At 41.0% G+C, this 20642-nt stretch overlaps 1 protein-coding gene across 4 annotated transcripts in view; it reads right to left on the minus strand.

Moving 5' to 3' along the window:
• Positions 1-20642, minus strand: part of mfsd1 (major facilitator superfamily domain containing 1) — a 60640-nt gene that overhangs the window by 32818 nt on the left and 7180 nt on the right. For all 4 annotated transcript variants that reach the window (XM_048604177.1, XM_048604176.1, XM_048604174.1 and 1 more), the window contains exons 2-7: positions 10991-11043; positions 5801-5913; positions 5632-5674; positions 4784-4851; positions 2313-2421; positions 323-425 (exon numbers count right to left, since the gene is read on the minus strand). In XM_048604177.1, the coding sequence (XP_048460134.1) occupies positions 323-425; positions 2313-2421; positions 4784-4851; positions 5632-5674; positions 5801-5913; positions 10991-11043 (489 nt within the window). The remainder of the gene's footprint in view (positions 1-322; positions 426-2312; positions 2422-4783; positions 4852-5631; positions 5675-5800; positions 5914-10990; positions 11044-20642) is intronic.

A 20642-nucleotide genomic window follows, 5' to 3' on the forward strand; every position in this document is an offset into this window, starting at 1 on the left:
TCCCCCATTTCTGAAGAAGGGTCTAGGCCCGAAACGTCAGCTTTCCTGCTCCTCTGATGCTGCTTGGCCTGCTGTGTTCATCCAGCTCTACATCTTGTTATCTCATAAAACCAAGGCAGGTGGTTTCTGAGAAGTGGGTCCAAGCAATTAGCTGAAGTTATGTGATTGTCCAGATGTACTTTTTTTAAAAATAACATCCCAATGTCCTTTCATTGTTCCATTTAAAAACACAATACAAGTATTTCCACACAACTTAAAAACATTTTTTCTCACAATCTGTCAAAAGTCAAGTCCTCAAGGAGCACTAAAAAAAAACACAAACCTATCATGAGACTTATACCAAGCGTGCTGTGACCCGCGGAGCCCACCATCTTCACTGCTCTTCCATAGATCCACCCCATAATATTCATGTTCACAGTGCTACCCTGTAGAAAAAAGTAGTTTAAACTTTGCAGATTTACTTCAATGGAAGATATTTTATGCTCACTGCTTGCCATGTTTATTTGTATTTTTAAAATTTACAACTGTCAAAAAAGCTAGTCTAAAACTTAAACTCAAAAGATCTGCATAATTTGTTACCCCCAAAGATAGATTCAACAACCTCAATTCCATCCTTCTGCGAGAAAGCAAAACAATTTATATGACACATCCAATCATGGTGCTCTTAAAATTGCACTTCAATCATGAATTAATGAAGTGTATAAAATTAGGTCCTACAAAGTACTGCATTGAGTAGTTATTTGAACTTGTTAATTAAAGAGAATGAAATCCAAGCAAATAACACTGAATCTAATCAGAAACCTTCGAAAATGATCGCACTTTAGCATTTTTCTTTCTTTAATCCCTTCACCCAAATTTCACGTGAATGGGAAGCCACATTTGGTTACACAGACTCTACAGATTTAGAATGATTATCAAATTTGAAATTTTGTGTGGGTAATTTATAGGATTTTTAATATGATCCAGAAAAACTTGTTCACATTTCCTGGTTTGAAGAGCTGCTCTATTAAATGTCTGTGATGCAGGAGAAATCTTCACTGATGTAAACAGCCATTAGGAAGTAGAATGCAAGTGCAGCCTGGGGAAAATTAGGATCTCAAACCAAGGCTGATCCAGAAGAGTAATGAACACCTCTCCAGCCAAACACACTGAACAGAATAACAAATAAGAGTGAAGTATTGCAGATGCTAAAAATCTGAACTAAAAACAGCTTCCAAAGAAGAGTCAAAATGGACTCAAAACATCGTCCTGCTCTCTTTCAGCATGTCCACTCATTTCCTGCAAAGAAGTGGACTGTGTTGAGCTACGAGTCAGGCCTTATTCTTTTCATAGAATCACAGAATCCTTACAGGATGGAAGCAGGCCATTCAGCCCATTGAGTCCATACTGACCCACTAGGCCCAATCCCCGATTCTATCCCTGCAACCCTGCATTTGCCATGGTTAATTCACCTAACCCACACATCCCTGGATACTATGGGCAATTCAAAATGACCAATCCACCTAACCTGCACATCTTCAGACTGCAGGAGGAAACCCACACAGAATGTGCAAACACCACACAGGCAGTCGCCCAAAGGTGGAATCGAACCCAGGTCTTTGGTGCTGTGAGGCAGCACTTCTACACACTCAGCCACTGCCCATATTTTGCTAGCCTCCACACGATTATAAACAATATCCTATTTCTTGAGCTCAGTACGAGTACATCAGTGGGTTCCAAGTGGGTTACATCTCCTAAAGTACTTCTAGAAAATCAAGAATGTTGGCAGCGGAAATGCACCAAAATTAGACTAAATTACTTCAAGTGGAAAGCAAAGTTAAAGAAACATTTGTCTTAACGTATCAGTGGTAAAAAAATTAAATGGATACTTTATTGTCTGTTCTGAGGAAGGGTCACCAGACCCAAAATGTTAACTCTGATTTTTTTCTTCACAGATGCTGCCAGACCTGCTGAGCTTTTCCAGCAACTTGTTTTCGTTACTGTATTGCCATTTACTCATTCCTCCTCCTAGTCCTTACCTAATTCTCCCTTTGCTAAATTTGCACCCTTCATTACAGCAGTTTGGTTCAACGTTTTACACAATAATTCACTTTAGTATTACCGATAATGTAAAAAGAATAATATGTTGCTGCAGTCCAGCTCTAGAAGTGCTCTCGTTTTAAAAGTTAGCTTTCTGCTTTCCGCTTGACTTTATTGTGCTGGATGATCTACAGAAATGCTGCTTATTTCAGAAGGTTTTAATAAGATTAATACAACTACGATAAATTTTCAATTTTTGTTTTATTTCAGGATCTCAAATGCACTACTCATACCAGTCTAGCCATGCTTAGTTGCAACCCAAACACAAGGTTTAGCTCTTTGCCTTTAAACCAGCTAACTGCATACGTGTTTTGTGCAACAGCAAGTGATTCCCCGCCAATCCTGCAAAAGACAAAAAAAGTGTGATTAAGTTGGAATTACAAGTCCATTTTACTCTCAATTATCAGATAATATTGAACAGACAGCCTTTCTGATGGCATGCCGGTAATGGCATTGTGGAAGAGAGCCATCTCAGATCAGAGAAGTTTGGAAAAGTCAAAGAAAACCATAACGAAATATTATATTCTCAATTAACCAGTGTCCAATTGTTAATGTCAGTTTGACTCATTTGGTAGCTATTGGACGCTCAAGCCCACTCCAAAACTTGAACCCAATCTAAATTTAGACTTTAAAATTAGCCTTGATTGAAGTCAATGGTCAAAGATAGTAACAAGGATAACTGTAAGATACACACATCCTCGTGGACACTTGTAGACAAGCGGAAAATCGTATGGAATTGAAAGATCAGTTCAGGTCAAATAAGGAGAAGGGGCGAGGAACAATCTAGCTCCGATTGAAACACTGGCACACAAGGAGGCTGGAACCCATAATGAGAGAACAGAGTTCTGTTTGGAGACAAAGATAAAGATTTTGGTCCTCGAAATAATTATTCTTTTCCTTAAGAAAAAATTGCACTTCATTCAGATGTCAGACAGAGGGGGTAGAAAGGGGTTCCAAAGCAACAGTTGTATGCCATCTGCACACATATGAAACCTGACATCATGACGAATGATGAGCCAAAATACAGTGCGTGGATGAGAAATCAGCTGAAGCCAAGGAAAATACCTTGGCAATGGTGAGATATAGCAGAAAGAGACGACTATTGAAAATTATCTGATTACTCTTGATAGGCAACGACGGAACTGAGAAACTGCTAACTCACTCACGTGGATAGAGGAAATATAATGGAGGAGGATGGCGAGAACAAACTTGTCAAGGAAGGCAGAAATGTTGAAAGTATAAGAAGGGATAATGCACTGTGGTCACAATCAAGGTATGACATTTGCAACTTTATTTAAAGCCCCTTTGCAGTTGTGACATGGCAGAAATATAATTGGAGAAGTTCAATAGAGTTGCAGGAGAGATGGGCACACATTTAGGAGAAGACTAAAAGTTCAACAGTTTGAGTGGAGAAATAGCTTGGAGATGCAATGATTGTATGCAATTTGAGAGAGACGTCTAGTAAAAGGGGATCAAATCTCAAGATATGGGGTCAGCCATTTTGTTTTCTCTCCTTATCTGGTCCAATCTGTAGAATTCTCTACCCAAGAGCTGTGGATGCACTGATACTGAGTTTATTTAAGACAAAGATCAATAAATGTTTGAGCAATATGGGTATCAAGAGATACGGGTGAGAAACTGAAACTGAAATGCAGGCTTAGTGTGCCGTATGGCTTATTCACACTCCTTTTTTATATATTCTCAATAGAATATGGTGCATCCTTATCCAGAAATCCTACAGTTCCAGTTATATCGGAGACGCAAATCAGAAATAATGGACCTGATTTTCCAGGGATTGGTAATCTCACACAGACTGCCACACCAGGTCTCCTCTTTTTTTGACAAAAGTAGTTCTGCATTTCTAAGAGGAGATTGCAACCAAGGCTCATTGAGAAATACAGAGCCATACTTCCATCCTGACAGTTCTTTTGTAGTAGAGAACTATCACAGAAAGGAAAACCACATTCCATTTCACAACAGTCAGCTGCCATATTCTGACACTGAAAGGTCTTGACAGCTGCTGTCAAACTTTGACTACATAAGTGTGATTCAGGTGCCAGCGAGGTAAAGAGTAGAGTGCAAGGTGCCAATGTAAATGATGCAGTTCCAGAGGGACATCAGGGTCTAGAGTGTGTTAGTGACCTGAGGAAGATACAGTTGAGGGTGAGAGAGGTAGTATGGGTTCAATCTTGTATTAAACAGTTCAACTTTTCCTGATATTTGATTTTCATTGGAACCTTCCAAAGTTTCCAATTTAAATGAAGACATTCAGAGAGTCCCAGGCATAGAGGAATTGACAAGCAGAAAATTTAATTCCCAGGTAATTCCTTCTGGTTGTGCTAAGATGCATTCCCATGCACAACTCCCATCCACACTGGAATAATGACCGGCCAGAGGAAATCCAGGCTAATATAACCTAATATGACAACTTGGAACTGTACATCTGTGATCTTTCACATGCTCACGAAACAAAATATCAACAATTCCACTTCATTACTTTATGATCTCTCAATTCACAACTTTAGATAACCTGCTCTGCACTACCTTAATATTAAGTAATATGAGTTTTGAATAAACAGATTGATGTTGACATCAAAATAACAGATTGGAAATTTTTTTTATTTGCTAACCAATATGGACAATGTAATCTAGAGTATATTTAGTTGGTTGTGTAGCACTTATTAGTAGAAAATAATCAACTCACCCAAAGACAAATCTCCCTAGCTCCATTAGCCAAAATGCATTCAACAGTGCTCCAGCAGCGACGATAACCTTAAAAGTAATGCACAAATTTAAATTGCTGTCCATCATATGCTTTTCTTCTCCTTCGTGTTTCTATACCTTAGAAAGATGACAAAAATCTACAGCGTAATATTGACACACACAACCTTCTCAATATCAATCTAAACATCTCGTAACAAAGTTGGGTAGTGATCTCTGCGCTTAGTTGTTTCTCATTTTGTGTTAAATTCTGGCACCCAGGAAACTATCAGATCATAAGCAATTACGTGCTGGTTAATGTAAATCAGAGACATTACAATCTTCAGGACAAACTGCGCACTTAAAGTATCCAAAGGACTGATAAATTTTCTCTTACATGCAGACATACCGATTTGCCACTTTGGCAAACAGCTTCCTTCTGCATTAAAAATTACTTACATTCCAACATAACTTCTTACAATTAAAGAAAATGACAATGAAGGGATGGTTTTATGCCACTTTGGCTTGAAGATGTAGATAACTGCAAATAAATGTGTAGGCTCTGAAATCCACATTATTGGATCACATAAAATGCTGGGAGAAAACTCTTGTATATCTAGGCTCAAAGTACTTTTCTGCATAGCAGAATTGAAGGATTAGTTGGGAAACGTAAAACAGGATGCTGTTGAAATCCAAGACCGGCAGTTGTACTTTGTGCGCGCTCAGACTACAGTATCAAAACAATCCGATTATCTCACACTACAGGCCATTCTCAAGAACCCAAGAATGCAATATTTCCAGTGCCATCAAGCAATTTATGGACAGTTTCAGGAAAATAGTATTTTTACTCACTTGTCCAACACAGACGAACAAACTGAAGATTATTGTTCCCAAGCTGTAAGAAATATTTAACAATTTACAGGTCTAGCTTTCAAATCACAATTGTGTTTACTTTAAACAAAAATTTGTTGAATAACTTATGAAAAAGAAAGGTGCAATCTTTTCTTGTTGATGAGCTTACCGCATTCCAAATACTCTGTCTAGTAAAAACCCTCCAAAAAAGCAGAGGATAACATTAGGCCAAGAATACAGTGCATACAGTTGCATGAATCTGATAGTATCAACTTTCATATCCTAATGAGAAAGAAAAGAGTAGACAAAGTCAAATTTTCAAATACTACATCCAATTCTGAAATTTTACAGAACACAGCCAATTACAATTATGTAAAAATGAAATGATGCAACATGACGTATATTTTAATGATCATTTAATTTTAAACTGGCAAGTCACAAGACAAGTCATTTGTCACAAGGGGACATGAGGCTTGGAGAGGGATTAATACATTGTAATATAATTATATAGTATTAAAAATAATATTTCCAATATTATTTTTTCAGATTAAGTTGTACAATTCATTATCGTAAACTTGCCATCCACAGGAGGGAACTATATAACAATTCAATTTGAATAGTAAATCAAAGTAAAATTCAGTTAGATTCATTATACTTATTAGTTTAAATTTTAGCTAAAGTGACAAAATTAATTTAAGATAAGCATATATTTTTGCATGCCATCTTACATATCAATCCACAACTTGTATTGGAATTCAGAAGAATGAGGGGAGATCTTATAGAAACATATAAGATTATGAAGGGAATAGATAAAGTGGAGGCAGGGAGGTTGTTTCCACTAGCAGGTGAAACAAGAACTAGAGGGCATCGCCTCAAAATAAAGGGAAGCAGATGTAGGACTGAGGTCAGGAGGAACTTCTTCACCCAAAGGGTTGTGAATCTGTGGAATTCCCTGCCCAGTGAAGCGGTTGAAGCTACCTCGCTGAATGTGTTTAAGGCAAGGCTAGATAAATTTTTGAACAGTAAAGGAATTAAGGGTTATGGTGAGTGGGCGGGTAAGTGGAGCTGAGTCTCAAAAAGATCAGCCATGATCTTATTAAATGGCAGGGCAGGCTCAAGGGGCCAGATGGCCTACTCCTGCTCCTATTTCTTATGTTCTTATGTTCTTATTACAATTCCTGACTAATTGCGTATTCGTAATGTGTTGGGAACACGTTTATGGATTTTGAAAATAAGAAAATTAAAGAATTGGTCATTCTTGATCGCAAAAGATTTATGTGACTTTTCGAATTCAAACGTCAAAAGATCAAAAGAACCGAGGATTGTCTGTTGTTTACAAAAAATAGTGACATCAGGAGAAAAACTTTTAAAAGTGATTATATTTAGCAACGGCGTTAAACAGTATGAATTCAGGAAGGGACCTAGTACTGAAGGTTGCCTAGAAATAGCCTCTAGACTTTGTTTTGCTAGAGAATTGAGAATTGAACTGTTCAGTTGTGAACAGGATTACAAGCAAAAGCAATGCTCCCTCTCTCTCACACAGAACGGTAACATTTATAGAAAAACTCCTAAAGAAATATCTGTGAAGTGTTTCCTGAGAATCAGAGAGAACTCCAGGGATTAATATCTCTGATGATCTCAAACTCTGAAAGCTGAACTGCTAACTCAATCGTAAAACCTGTCAAACTGACCTGTTACCCAAACTGGGGCTCCTTCGCTGCTGTGCAAATGAAGCCAGGGACTTTGTTTCTTGCCTACAGCTTTCTGACAATAGGTCACTGGACTCAAAACGTTAACTCTGATTTCTCTCCACAGATGCTACCAGACCTGCTTGAGTTTCTTCAGCATTTTCCATTTTTTTTTGAAGCTCAAGTTTGTTTCTAATAAATGAATTGTTTTTGACTTTACTGAAGAAAGCTAACAAAAGTCTCTTTTGTGCTAGGTAACAGTAAAGGAAATGAACTAATCTGAAAAAAAAACTGCAGATGCTGGAAGTTAGAAACAAAAACAGAAATTGCTGGAAAAGCTCAGCAGGTCTGGCAGCACCTGTGGAGAGAAATCAGTGTTAACATGTCAGGTCCAGTGACTCTTCCTCAGAAATGAATTGATTGCTTTGATGATTAAGAAAGATATTTACACTTCTGGCATGGCTCATGGTGTAGTGGGGTTTGATTTCCAGCACATTCCTCCCAACAGAGTTCTAACAGCAAAATACTTATTTTTAACCAATTTACAGCTTGGAAATTTCTATTTATACTTCAATTTTAAGAAATTCAGCAAATTTCAAGAAGAAACTAAACTATCACCAAAGAAAGAACAGATTTATAGACAAACATTTCTTACAACACTCCAACAATACAATGCCACCCTGTGCACCACAGCAGAATTTCAATTATCTAAGAACTAACTTCTCACATCAACTTACATTTCTTAACCTAACCATGCACCAGGAAGATGCATTTAATGCATATTCTCCTTCAATTTAGCACTCCTGATATCAGAGTTATTCTGGTACTGCATGTGTAGTCTCAGCACTTCAATGGGCTTCCAAGTAATTTTGTTACTTTGAAACATGCAAAGCCTTGTGGCTTGTGTTTTCTGTCATAACGTAACTTGCATCCATGCTAAGCTTAAACCATGTATTTACCTACCTCACTGAAAGTCTGGGTGTTGAATTTCAAATATTGATTGGGTACTCACCCCCAAAAGAAGTCAAAAAATAATTAAAATGTAGATTGCAAATTTTCATAAAATTCCCATTTCAATTCATACATTCTTGAACAGCAAGCCAATTATTTTAACTGGAACGTTAAGTAAAAAGCACAACCCAATCAGGAGGACTACATTTAAGGACTGCATTCTGGTATTTTATGGCTAGGTTACACAGAAACTCAAACACTTATTAACTAATCCTACACACTGAAAAACAGAAAAAGATAGATACAGGCTATCTTTTCTTTAAAAGAGGTTAGAGCAACAAAGAACAAACTTACTGACTGGGAAAATGAAACAGTCGAAGTCTTAATTTGTTTTTGTCATTGCTTACTTTATTCAACGGTCGAATCGAAAATGCCACTATCTTATATTATGTTTACTTTGGTGAACAATTGACTTGCTTACTAGGTATTTCAGACGCCATTAATACTCAGTCATATATGTGGGACTGAATTCAACTATATATCAGAATGGCAAATTGTAGCGTGCTCCTTTACTCAAATGAGTTAGATTTTTATTACAATCCAGAAGCTTTCATGATCCTTCAGCCTCTGGTGCCTGTCCACATTTATTGTGTGTACTGAATTACAGAATCACACAGAACAGGCCCTTTTGGACCATAAAGCCTGCACCACCAAAAATATACTACTCCGACAATAGTCTCATCTTCCTGAACTAAGCTCATAGTCTTGAAAGTTATGACACTTCAATTGCTCATCCATGTACCTTTTAAAGGTTTGAGATTTCTTGCCTCAACTACCCTTCCAGGCTGTGCATTTCAGAGCTCCACAACTCCGAGTGAAAAAGGTTTCTCTCATAACCCCTTTAAACCTGCTGCCTTTCACTTTAAAATCGTTAGTCACACTTCACCTAAGAAGAACAGCTGCTTTCTCTTCATCCTGTGCATGCCCCTCATATACTTCTACATCTCTCAGGTTCCCCCCTCAACTTTCTCTGCACCAAAGAAAACAACCCAAGCCTTTCCAGCCTTATAACTGAATTGTTCCAACCCCAAGTAACATCCTAGTGAATTTTATTTACACCCCCTCCAATGTATCACCTCCTTCCTATAACGTAGTGACAGAGCTGCACACAGTACTCCAGCTGTGACCTAATCAAAGTTCTGTACAGCTCCAACACGACCTCCCCTGCTCCAATAATCTATGCCACAACTGATAAAGGCAGGTATCCTCTATGCCCTCTTAACAACCCTATTTACTTGCCCTGCCACTTTCAGGGATCTGTGGACAAGCACCCCAAGATCCGTCTGTTCATCTGAGCTTCCTACAGTCTTGCCATTCATTGAGTACCCCTTGTCTTGTTCTCTCTGCCAAAATGTATCACCTTATATTTATCAGGATTAAAGTCCAGCAAACTCTGATTTGCCCTTCTGACCAATCCATTCATATCTTCCAAGCACCTAACACCTCTCTCCTTACTGCCAACCACTCATCCAATCTCTGTAATTTGCAAGCTTACTGATCATCTCCTCCACATTTTATCTACGTCATGTATGAATATCACAAACAATTAAGGACCCAGCACTGATCACTATTGTACATCACTGTCCACCAGGTGTCTGTCATACGAATAGCCTTCTAGCAACATCCTCTGTCTCCAATCACTAAGGCCAATTTTGGATCTGTGTTGCCAAGTTATCCTGGATCCCGTGAGTTTTCACTTTTTTAAAATCCATTTCCCATGTGTGACCTTGTCAAAAGCCTTGTTGCAATCCATATACACTACATCAACTGCCCTACCTTCATCCAAACACTTGGCCACCTCCTCAAAAACTTCCACCAGATTTGTTAGGCATGACTTCCCTCTGACAAAGCCACACAGACTATCCCTAATCAAATGCTGCCTCTCTAAATGGAGATTAATTATTTTCTTCACTATTTTCTCCACGTTTCTCTATCACTAAGGTTATACTCACTGGTCTACAGTTCCCTAATCTCTCTACCACCACATTAACTGTCCTCCAGTGCTCTTACATACAATTTAAAAGTTTAGATCAATACCCCTTTAATTTCCTCTCTCTCGTCTCCCACAACAGTCTGGCATACAACTCATCCCATACAACTCATCCACACCTCGGACCGGAACACTTAAATCCGCCAAAACTTCCAATGCTTCCTCGCATTGTGTATCAATTTGCTCAAGAACTCTTCAGTCCATCTCCTCAAATTCTGTACTTGCATCTTCCTTCTTCCAAATAAAGATAGATGTGAAGTATTCATTTAACACTCCATCATTTGTATGTTGACATAAAAAGCTCTCAAGAAAGCTGCCGCCTCTAAACCTTTTATATTATGATTATCTTAATTGAAATAGTTAAAATCCCCTAATACAACTAACATATGAAGTGACTGCATTCTGTCAGAAGTGTCCTATATAGATTCAGCAATCACTGCTGTACTCAGACAACAGATATATGGACCTGTCCTATTGCGACAAGCTGAATTGAAGTTAACACAGGACTTAAATGGTGACAAAACATCTAAGTACTTAAATGTTCATAAGCATCACAAATTTCAAGATATAGCTAGCATAGCAATCACACAACATTCACTGTACCAAGTGCACTCTACCAGTTTTGTTTAAAAGTTAATCAGGTGCTGTACGTTTAAGATTTTCAACTTACACTGAGAACTTGGGTCTGCAAAGCAGCTGGATTATCATAGCAGAAGTAACTACCTAAAAAAAGAAAAAATGCTTGTTACGAGTGCCTAATGTTATAGCTCTTATGTTTAACTTGGTCAGATGTGTAGTTTACAAAACCGAGTTTTAAATGTACATCCAATGGGAAAGACACTGCTAAGCAAAGACTTTAGTGCATTACTGTGCGCTCACTCAACCAATTTAGAGTAAAAGGACGTGAGCCGTAAAACATTTGGTAGTCTTATTTAGCCAAAGGACTGAAGACTTAATGTCTACTACTATTTCAGTTAAAAAGAAAATTATTCACATGGCTCCCCACAATTAAGGCAATCTGTGGAATTCCAAGATAATCAATTTGCATTTCTGTGAACAGGTACATACATCATATTGCCAGAGAGAGGAGTGGAGCTTAGTGAGATTCTTTGTTTTTGAGCTAAATTTTGTGAAGTCAATTCAGACATGGCTAGCAGACTATACTAATTCATATCTGAAAAGCAGCTAACATTATCAGCTTTGGGTCTGACGTAGCTTGCAGCTTCTTGAAAGTTGAGATATAAAATTAGACCTGCACCTGTAGTAGGCTGTATGGTAGACTTAACACCCATGACTCAGTCTTTCAAGAAGGGAGCAAGGAAGAAAATAGAAACCGTAGACCAACTATACTTGTGTCTGTTGTGGGGAATGTGTTAGAATCTCCGGAGTCCTCAGCCATGCACTTCGATCTTGTGCAGACCAGCTGGCAGAGGTATTTGCTGACATCTTCAACCTCTCCCTACTACAAGCCAAAGTCCCCACCTGCTTCAAGACCATCATCACCTCAGTACCTAAGAAAGCATATGCAACGTGTCTCAATGACTACTGCCCAGTGGCTCTGACGTCCATAATCATGAAATGCTTTAAGAAGCTGGTCATGGTCCACATCAACTCTAGTCTCCCAGCCTGCTTCAATGCCCTGCAATTTGCCTACCGATGTAACAGGTCCACAGCGGATGCCATTTTCCTAGCCCTGCACTTATCCCTGGAACATTTGGACAACAAGGACACCAACAGCTCATCAACGACAGCTCTGCCTTCAACACCATTATCCCCTCTGGACTGATCTCAAAACTCTGAGACCCAGTTCTTGGCTCTGCCTCTGCAACTGGATCCACAGCTTCCTGACCCATTGACCGTAATCAGTGAAGATAGCCAACCTCACCTCGTCCACAGTAACACTCAACACTGGTGCCTCCAAGGATGCATCCTCAGCCCCCTGCTGTATTCCAAACACCATCTACAAGCTTGTTGACAACACCATCATGGTAGGACAGATATCAAACAACAATGAATTAGAATACAGAAAGGAGACGTGGTGCAATGATAACAATTTCTCTCTCAATGTTGGCAAAACTAAAGAACCAATCATTGACTTCAGAAAGAAAGGAAGAGGACACGCCCCCATCTACATCAACAAAACGGAGGTTGAGAGGGTTGACAGCATCAAGTTCCAACGAGTGACAATAACTGACAACCTGTCCTGGACTTTGCACGTAAATGCAATGGTCAAGAAGGCACAACAATGTCTCTTCTTCCTCAGGCGACTCATAAGGACGCTCACCAACTTTTACAGACGAGTCATAGTAAGCATACTACTTGGGTGCATAACGGCCTGGTATGGCAACTGCCCTACCCAGAACCATAAGAAACTACAGGTTGGATGCACAGCCCAGACCATCACAGAAGCCAGCCTCCCATCCATGGGCATGGACTCCATTTACGCGTGTCGTTGCCGCAGAAAAGCTGCCAACGACCCGTCCCATTCCAGTTATGCTCTCCTACAACCTCTTCCATCACGCAGAAGTTTCAACACATGCATCAGCAGGTTCAAGAACAGCTTCTTCCCTGCCATTATTAGACTGATGAATGGACTCTCTAACTTCAAATAATGCTGATCTTGTTGATGTTGATCTTGTCTAGCACACGTCATGTGCTATGTTTGCCTAACTCTGTCCAAGCACTTATTGACCCTATGATCTGTATGTCCCTGCTTACTATGATCTGCCTGTATTGCTCACAAAGCTATTCATTGTACTGAGGTACACATGACAATAAATAAAATCAAATCAAAGCAGGTTATACAAGGTAACAAACAGTAAAGTCGCCATAATTCTCCCGGATCTTGGGACTGCTGTTTCACAAGAGACAGACAACTGGAGATTTAACCTGAGGGTCACCACACCTCACACAAGAGGGAAAGCTTAAGAAGGCAAGTCTTTCATGGTAACCTCAGCTAGTGCAGGAATTGAACCGGTGGTTGGCATTATAAAAACGAAAACATGCTGAGCTTTTCCAGAAACTTCTGTTTTTGTTTCTGTGGTTGGCATTGTTTTGCACTGCAAACGAGCTAACCAATCTTAGAAGGTTATAACTGGTCACTTGGGACAAACTCAAGGTATCGGAAATAGTCACAGTTTGGTGAAAGAGAAATCATGTTTAACCAATTTATTGAAGTTATTTGAAGGTATAACGTGTGGATAAAGAGGAGCCCACTGATCTACGAGAGAGACTCGCGGCTGGTGTGTTCCCTCCCAGGTGCCAGGGTCCGTGATGTCTCGGATCGTGTTTTCGGGATCCTTAAGGGGAAGGGGGAGCAGCCCCAAGTCGTGGTCCACATAGGCACCAACGACATGGGTAGGAAAAGGGATGGGGATGTAAGGCAGAAATTCAAGGAGCTAGGGTGGAAGCTTAGAGCTAGAACAAACAGAGTTGTTATCTCTGGTTTGTTACCCATGCCACGTGCTAGCGAGGCAAGGAATAGGGAGAGAGAGCAGTTGAACACGTGGCTACAGGGATGATGCAGGAGGGAGGGATTCAGATACCTGGATAATTGGGGCTCATTCTGGGGTAGGTGGGACCTCTACAAACAGGATGGTCTACACCTGAACCAGAGGGGTACCAATATTCTGGGGGGGAAATTTGCTGATGCTTTTCGGGATGGTTTAAACTAATTCAGCAGGGGGATGGGAACCTGAATTGTATCTCCAGTGTACAGGAGGTTGAGAGTAGTGAGGTCATGAATAAGGTTTCAAGGTCGCAGGAGTGTACCGGCAGGCAGGATGGTGGTATGAAGTGTGTCGACTTCAATGCCAGGAACATCCGGAATAAGGTGGGTGAACTTGCAGCATGGGTTGGTATCTGGGACTTCGATGTTGTGGCCATTTCCGAGACATGGATAGAGCAGGGACAGTAATGATTGTTGCAGGTTCCGGGGTTTAGATGTTTCAGTAAGATCAGGGAAGGTGGTAAAAGAGGGGGAGGTGTGGCATTGTTAGTCAAGGACAGTATTACGGTGGCAGAAAGGACGTTTGATGAGGACTCGTCTACTGAGGTAGTATGGGCTGAGGTTAGAAAGAAGAGGTCACCCTGTTGGGAGTTTGTAATAGGCCTCCGAAAAGTTCCAGAGATGTAGAGGAAAGGATTGCAAAGATGATTCTGGATAGGCGCGAAAGTAACAGGGTAGTTGTTATGGGGGACTTTAACTTTCCAAATATTGACTGGAAACGCTATAGTTCGAGTACTTTAGATGGGTCAGTTTTTGTCCAATGTGTGCAGGAGGGTTTCCTGACACAGTATGCAGATAGGCCAACAAGAGGCGAGGCCACATTGGATTTGGTACTGGGTAATGAACCAGGCCAGGTGTTAGATTTGGAGGTAGGTGAGCACTTTGGTGATAGTGACCACAATTCCATTACGTTTACTTTAGCGATGGAAAGGGATCGGTATATACCACAGGGCAAGAGTTATAGCTGGGGGAAAAGGCAATTGTGAGGCGATTAGGCAAGATTTAGGATGCATAGGATGGAGAAGGAAACTGCAGGGGCTGGGCGCAATTGAAATGTGGAGCTTGTTCAAGGAACAGCTACTGCGTGTCCTTGATAAGTATGTACCTGTCAGGCAGGGAGGAAGTGGTCGAGCAAGGGAACCGTGGTTTACTAAAGAAGTTGAATCTCTTGTCAAGAGGAAGAAGGAAGCTTATGTAAAGATGAGGCGTGAAGGCTCAGTTAGGGCGCTTGAGAGTTACAAGTTAGCCAGGAAGGACCTGAACAGAGAGCTAAGAAGAGCCAGGAGGAGACATGAGAAGTCTTTAGCAGGTAGGATCAAGGAAAACCCTAAAGCTTTCTATAGGTATGTCAGGAATAAAAGAATGACTACAGTAAGATTAGGGCCAGTCAAGGACAGTAGTGGGAAGTTGTGCGTGGAGTCCGAAGAGATAGGAGAGACGCTAAATGAATATTTTTCGTCAGTAGTCACTGAAGGAAAAAGGCAATGTTGTCGAGGAGAATACTGAGATACAGGCTATTAGACTAGACGGGATTGAGGTTCATAAGGAGGAGGTGTTAGCAATTCTGGAAAGTGTGAAAATAGATAAGTCCCCTGGGCCGGATGGGATTTATCCTAGGATTCTCTGGGAAGCTAGAGAGGAGATTGCAGAGCCTTTGGCTTTGATCTTTATGTCGGCATTGTCTACAGGAATAGTGCCAGAAGACTGGAGGATAGCAAATGTTGTCCCCTTGTTCAAAAGGGGAGCAGAGACAACCCTGGTAATTATAGACCAGTGAGCCTTACTTCAGTTGTGGGTAAAGTGTTGGAAAGGATTATAAGAGATAGGATTTATAATCATCTAGAAAGGAATAATTTGATTAGGGATAGTCAACATGGTTTTGTGAAGGGTAGGTCGTGCCTCACAAACCTTATTGAGTTCTTTGAGAAGGTGACCAAACAGGTGGATGAGGGCAAAGCGGTTGATGTGGTGTATTTGGATTTCAGTAAAGCGTTTGATAAGGTTCCCCACGGTAGGCTATTGCAGAAAATACGGAGGCATGGGATTGAGGGTGATTTAGCGGTTTGGATCAGAAATTGGCTAGCTGTAAGACGACAGAGGGTGGTGGTTGATGGGAAATGTTCATCCTAGAGTTCAGTTACTAGTGGTGTACCGCAAGGATCTGTTTTGGGGCCACTGCTGTTTGTCATTTTTATAAATGACCTGGATGAGAGCGTAGAAGGATGGGTTAGTAAATTTGCGGATGACACTAAAGTCAGTGGAGTTGTGGATAGTGCGGAAGGATGTTGCAGGTTACAGAGGGACATAGATAAACTGCAGAGCTGGGCTGAGAGGTGGCAAATGGAGTTTAATGTGGAAAAGTGTGAGGTGATTCACTTTGAAAGGAGTAACAGGAAAGCAGAGTACTGGGCTAATGGTAAGATTCTTGGTAGTGTGGATGAGCAGAGAGATCTCTGTGTCCCTGTACATCCATCCCTGAAAGTTGCCACCCAGGTTGATAGGGTTGTTAAGAAGGCATACGGTGTGTTAGATTTTATTGGTAGAGGGATTCAGTTTCGGAGCCATGAGGTCATGTTGCAGCTGTACAAAACTCTGGTGCGGCCGCATTTGGAGTATCGTGTCCAGTTCTGGTCGCTGCATTATAGGAAGGATGTGGATGCATTGGAAAGGGTGCAGAGGAGATTTACCAGGATGTTGCCTGGTATGGAGGGAAGGTCTTATGAGGAAAGGCTGAGGGACTTGAGGCTGTTTTCGTTAGAGAGAAGAAGGTTAAGAGGTGACTTAATAGAGACATACAAGATGATCAGAGGATTAGATAGGGTGGACAGTGAGAGCTTTTTTCCTCGGATGGTGATGGCTAGCACGAGGGGACATAGCTTTAAATTGAGGGGTGATAGATATAGGACAGATGTCAGAGGTAGGTTCTTTACTCAGAGAGTAGTAAGGGCATGGAATGCCCTGCCTGCACCAGTAGTAGACTCGCCAACTTTAAGGGCATTTAAATGGTCATTGGATAAACATATGGATGATAATGGAATAGTGTAGGTTAGATGGGTTTCAGATTGGTTTCACAGTTCGGCGCAACATCGAGGGCCAAAGGGCCTGTACTGCGTTGTAATGTTCTATGTTCTATTGCACTTGGATTTCCAGAAGGCATTTTACAAGGTTCCACATAAAAGCAACTGTGCAAATAAGAGCTCATGGTATGGGGTGAAATACTAAAATGGATAGAAGATTGTTTTCTGCCCACTAGCCAGCCAGAGTATGTGTCATGAATCTTTTTCAGAGTGGCATTCCCCAGGGATCTGTGGCAGGCCCACAAAGGCTGAGTTTATATCAATGATTTAGATGATGGAATGAACACAGGGAGGCTCAATTTACAGATGACACAAATCAGGCAACTGTGCTGTGATGACAAAGATTCAGACCAACATAGAGTTCAGTGAGTAGGAAAAAAATCTGGAAGATGGAGTATAATGACAGAAAATGCAAAATGAAGAATACAAAAAAAAGCGTGAACAATTGCGTAATTCCAAGGTGCAGATGGATCCGGGTATTCAGTGCTTGAGATAGCATGCAAGTATAGAAAATGATGAAGAATGCCAACAGAACATTACCATTTATTGAAAGGAACACAACATGAAAGCAAGAACATGACTGCTTTAGTTATACGTGGCATTGGTCAGACTACATCAAAATACAGTGTGCAGTTTTGGTCTCAAACAGTGCTAAATAATGACAAGATGCTGAAGTCTTCCATCTTGCTCTTTTTCAAATCTATTGCTTGCGTCCTAATTCTGATGAGTGCAAAATGAAAACCTTCAACTTCTAGTCTCCTTTTAGCAATGTTTAAATCCTGCAATACCACAGTATTATATGAATGAGGCTGTTGGCTTGCTCACCGAGCTGGCTGGTTATCATACAGACGTTTCGTCACCATGCTAAGTAACATCATCAATATGGCCTCCGATGAAGCGATGTTGTTCTACTCCTCTTGGAATTGATATGATCCGGTCTGTTAAGTCGTGTCACGTCATTTCCAGTTCTTTTTTGCATGGGTTTGTATATGGGGTCTAATTCCACATGTTTGTTGATTGCATTACAGGTTGAAAACCAGGCCTCTAGGAGTTCCCGCGCATGTCTGTGCTTGGCTTGAGTTAGCTTGGTCATGTTGTCCCAGTTAAATTGACGGCCTTCATTGTCCAAGTGCACTGAGAAGAGGGAAAAGTTTGTGTCATTTTGCTGCTAGCTGGTGTTCGTGTACCCTGATAGCTAGTTTCCTTCTGGTCCGGCCAATGTAATGTTTGTTGCAGTCATTGCAAGGTATTTTATCAACTACGTTGGCCCTAGTTGTCAAGGGTATAGGGTCTTTGGTCCTTGTGCATATCCCGGAGAGTGGCTGTGGGTTTGTAAACTACCATGATTCCTAGTGGTTGTAGGAGTCTCATTGTCAGTTCTGACATGTTCTTGATACAGGGTAGTGTGGCCAGTGTCTTAGGGCATACCGTGCCCTCTTGGCTCAGCGAGCAATCCAACATTCACAATCCGAGCTACAAATCTTTGCAAGAGTATTATATAAATGGAGAAAAACTGCACAAAGTTGCAACACAATGGGACCTGGGGGTACTCGTGCACGAAACACAGAAAGCCACAACGCTGGTGCGGCAGAAATTCAGGAAGGCTAATGGAATTTTGGCCCTTATTTCAAGGAGGTTGCAGTACAAGAGTATGGAAGTCTTACTGTGAAACCACAGATAACACAGTGTGGAGCTGAAGGAACACAGCAGGCCAGGCAGCATCAGAGGAGCAGGAAAGCTGACGTTTTGGGCTGGGACCCTTCTTCAGAAATGGGAGAGAGGGAAGGGAGCTCAGAAATAAATAGAGAGAGGAGGGTTGGGGCTGGGGAAGGTAGGTAGGATGGTGATGGTGATGCAACCCTCCTGTCAACGAAACGACATCTGGACTACTAATAGCGGCTTTAGTCACCTTGCTTAAGAAAAGATTATTTCATTGGAGGCATTTACAGAGGTTCACTAGGATGGTATCTGGTAAAGAAGAATTGTCGAGTGAGCAAAGGTTCAAAGATAGCTATTCCACTTACTTGAATTTAGAAGCATGAAATGTGATCTCATTGAGATATACAGGATTAAGGGGCTTGGAAGGATAAATTCTAAGAAGATGTTTCTCTTCATGGGAGAGTCTAGGACCAGAGGGCAGAGTCTTAAAATGAATTGGGGAAGCGGGGGGGGGTCAATGCAAGACTGAGATGAGGACGAAGTTTTTCTGAGGGTCGAGTACCTTTGAAACCTCTTATCACAGAACTTGGGGCAGAGTCCTTGTGTATATTGTATTGAAGGCTGAGATAGATTCTTGATCAGTAAAGGAATTAAGAGTTCCAGGGAAAGGGCAGGAAAGTGGTCATGAGCAATGTCGGATCAGCCACAATGCTACTGAATGGTGGAGCAGGCTCAAGGCTCCTACTTCTTATCGTTTTCTGGTCTAAGGCATGGTTAACAAGATTAATTTGGGCCAATAATGACTTTGCACCATTTTTGTAACATAGTGTCCTTATACTGCTGCTTTACAATTCTACTCAAAGATATCCAGTACAGGGCCAATAAAACACAAAACTGGTTATGAGATTTTCACTTCGGGAGATTAAAATATGTTCAGGCTCAGCTACAACTGCCTCACAGCTATTAACATAAATATAATTCCACAAATAAGGTTGTTAACACATTCCATCCTCCAATGTTGCATTTGTTCACATTAAACAATCACAGTTGCTCAACATCGCAGTTTCCAAAATGATCCGCACTGATTGTCCTATTTTCACTATCACACTCAATCTTAGTGTATCCCACATATCCCTGGACCTTTCATTTTCCCTCTGCACATTACTTTGGAAAGTCAAAATGCATCCTCCTCTTCTCCCCACTCCAGTAAGTCCATTATTAATTAAAATGATTGGATGTTACCAGCATCCTTGGATAACAGAAACTATCTCACGTAGATGACTGAACCCAAAAGATAGTTTCACTTTCTTGCAATAATCAAAGACATAATGAGAGAAAGGCACATCTGAGCCTCAGATCCCTTCAATCAAGTTTTCCTGTCTACCATAATTATAACAAAAAATGTCAAAACTCTGCACATTAATCCCTAAAAGTCTGAAAGGGTAAATCATTTTCTAATAAGCTGTCAGCTCTTATAAATAGGTGTTGCATTCTAAAATGCATGCAACAATTCTTTGCCTGAGCTACAAGCTCAATAGAAAGTATCGTGCAACATACACACCGCAAATGTCAGATTCACAAAGTCACATTCAAGTCACAAGGCAGACACAAAGTGCCTCATCCACATCTACAGCATTCAGAGATAACAAGGTGGAGAGCTGGATGAACACAGCAGGCCAAGCAGCATCATAGGAGCAGGAAGGCTGACGTTTAGGGCCTAGACCCTTCTGTTTCAGAAGTCGCAGGTAGAAACGCTTCTGAAGGATCTCAATGTTCTGAATGTAGACATTGTCACGGTTGGGGCCAAATTGGGAGGGCCTGAACGTGGACTGTAGTCCATTGGGGATGATCTGGTTCCGTAGGCAGGTACGAAGAAAGATGATGTGGCTGTAGTACCTGGTTTGTTTCAGGACATGGTCGAGCAGTTTCAAGGCCGAAGAGATTACGAGAGAGTTGCAGTGGGAGAGAGATCCCCTGAGGTTTGTCTGGAGGGAGGAGGGTAACTTCTTCAGGGTAGGCATCCTTTGAAGAGGCTTCGCAGTGGGGTTAAAATTGTATCAGAGATAGTAGGAACTGCA

Source organism: Rhincodon typus, chromosome 13 (genome assembly GCF_021869965.1).
Source record: "Rhincodon typus isolate 14 chromosome 13, sRhiTyp1.1, whole genome shotgun sequence".
NCBI classification, from domain to species: Eukaryota; Metazoa; Chordata; class Chondrichthyes; order Orectolobiformes; family Rhincodontidae; genus Rhincodon; species Rhincodon typus.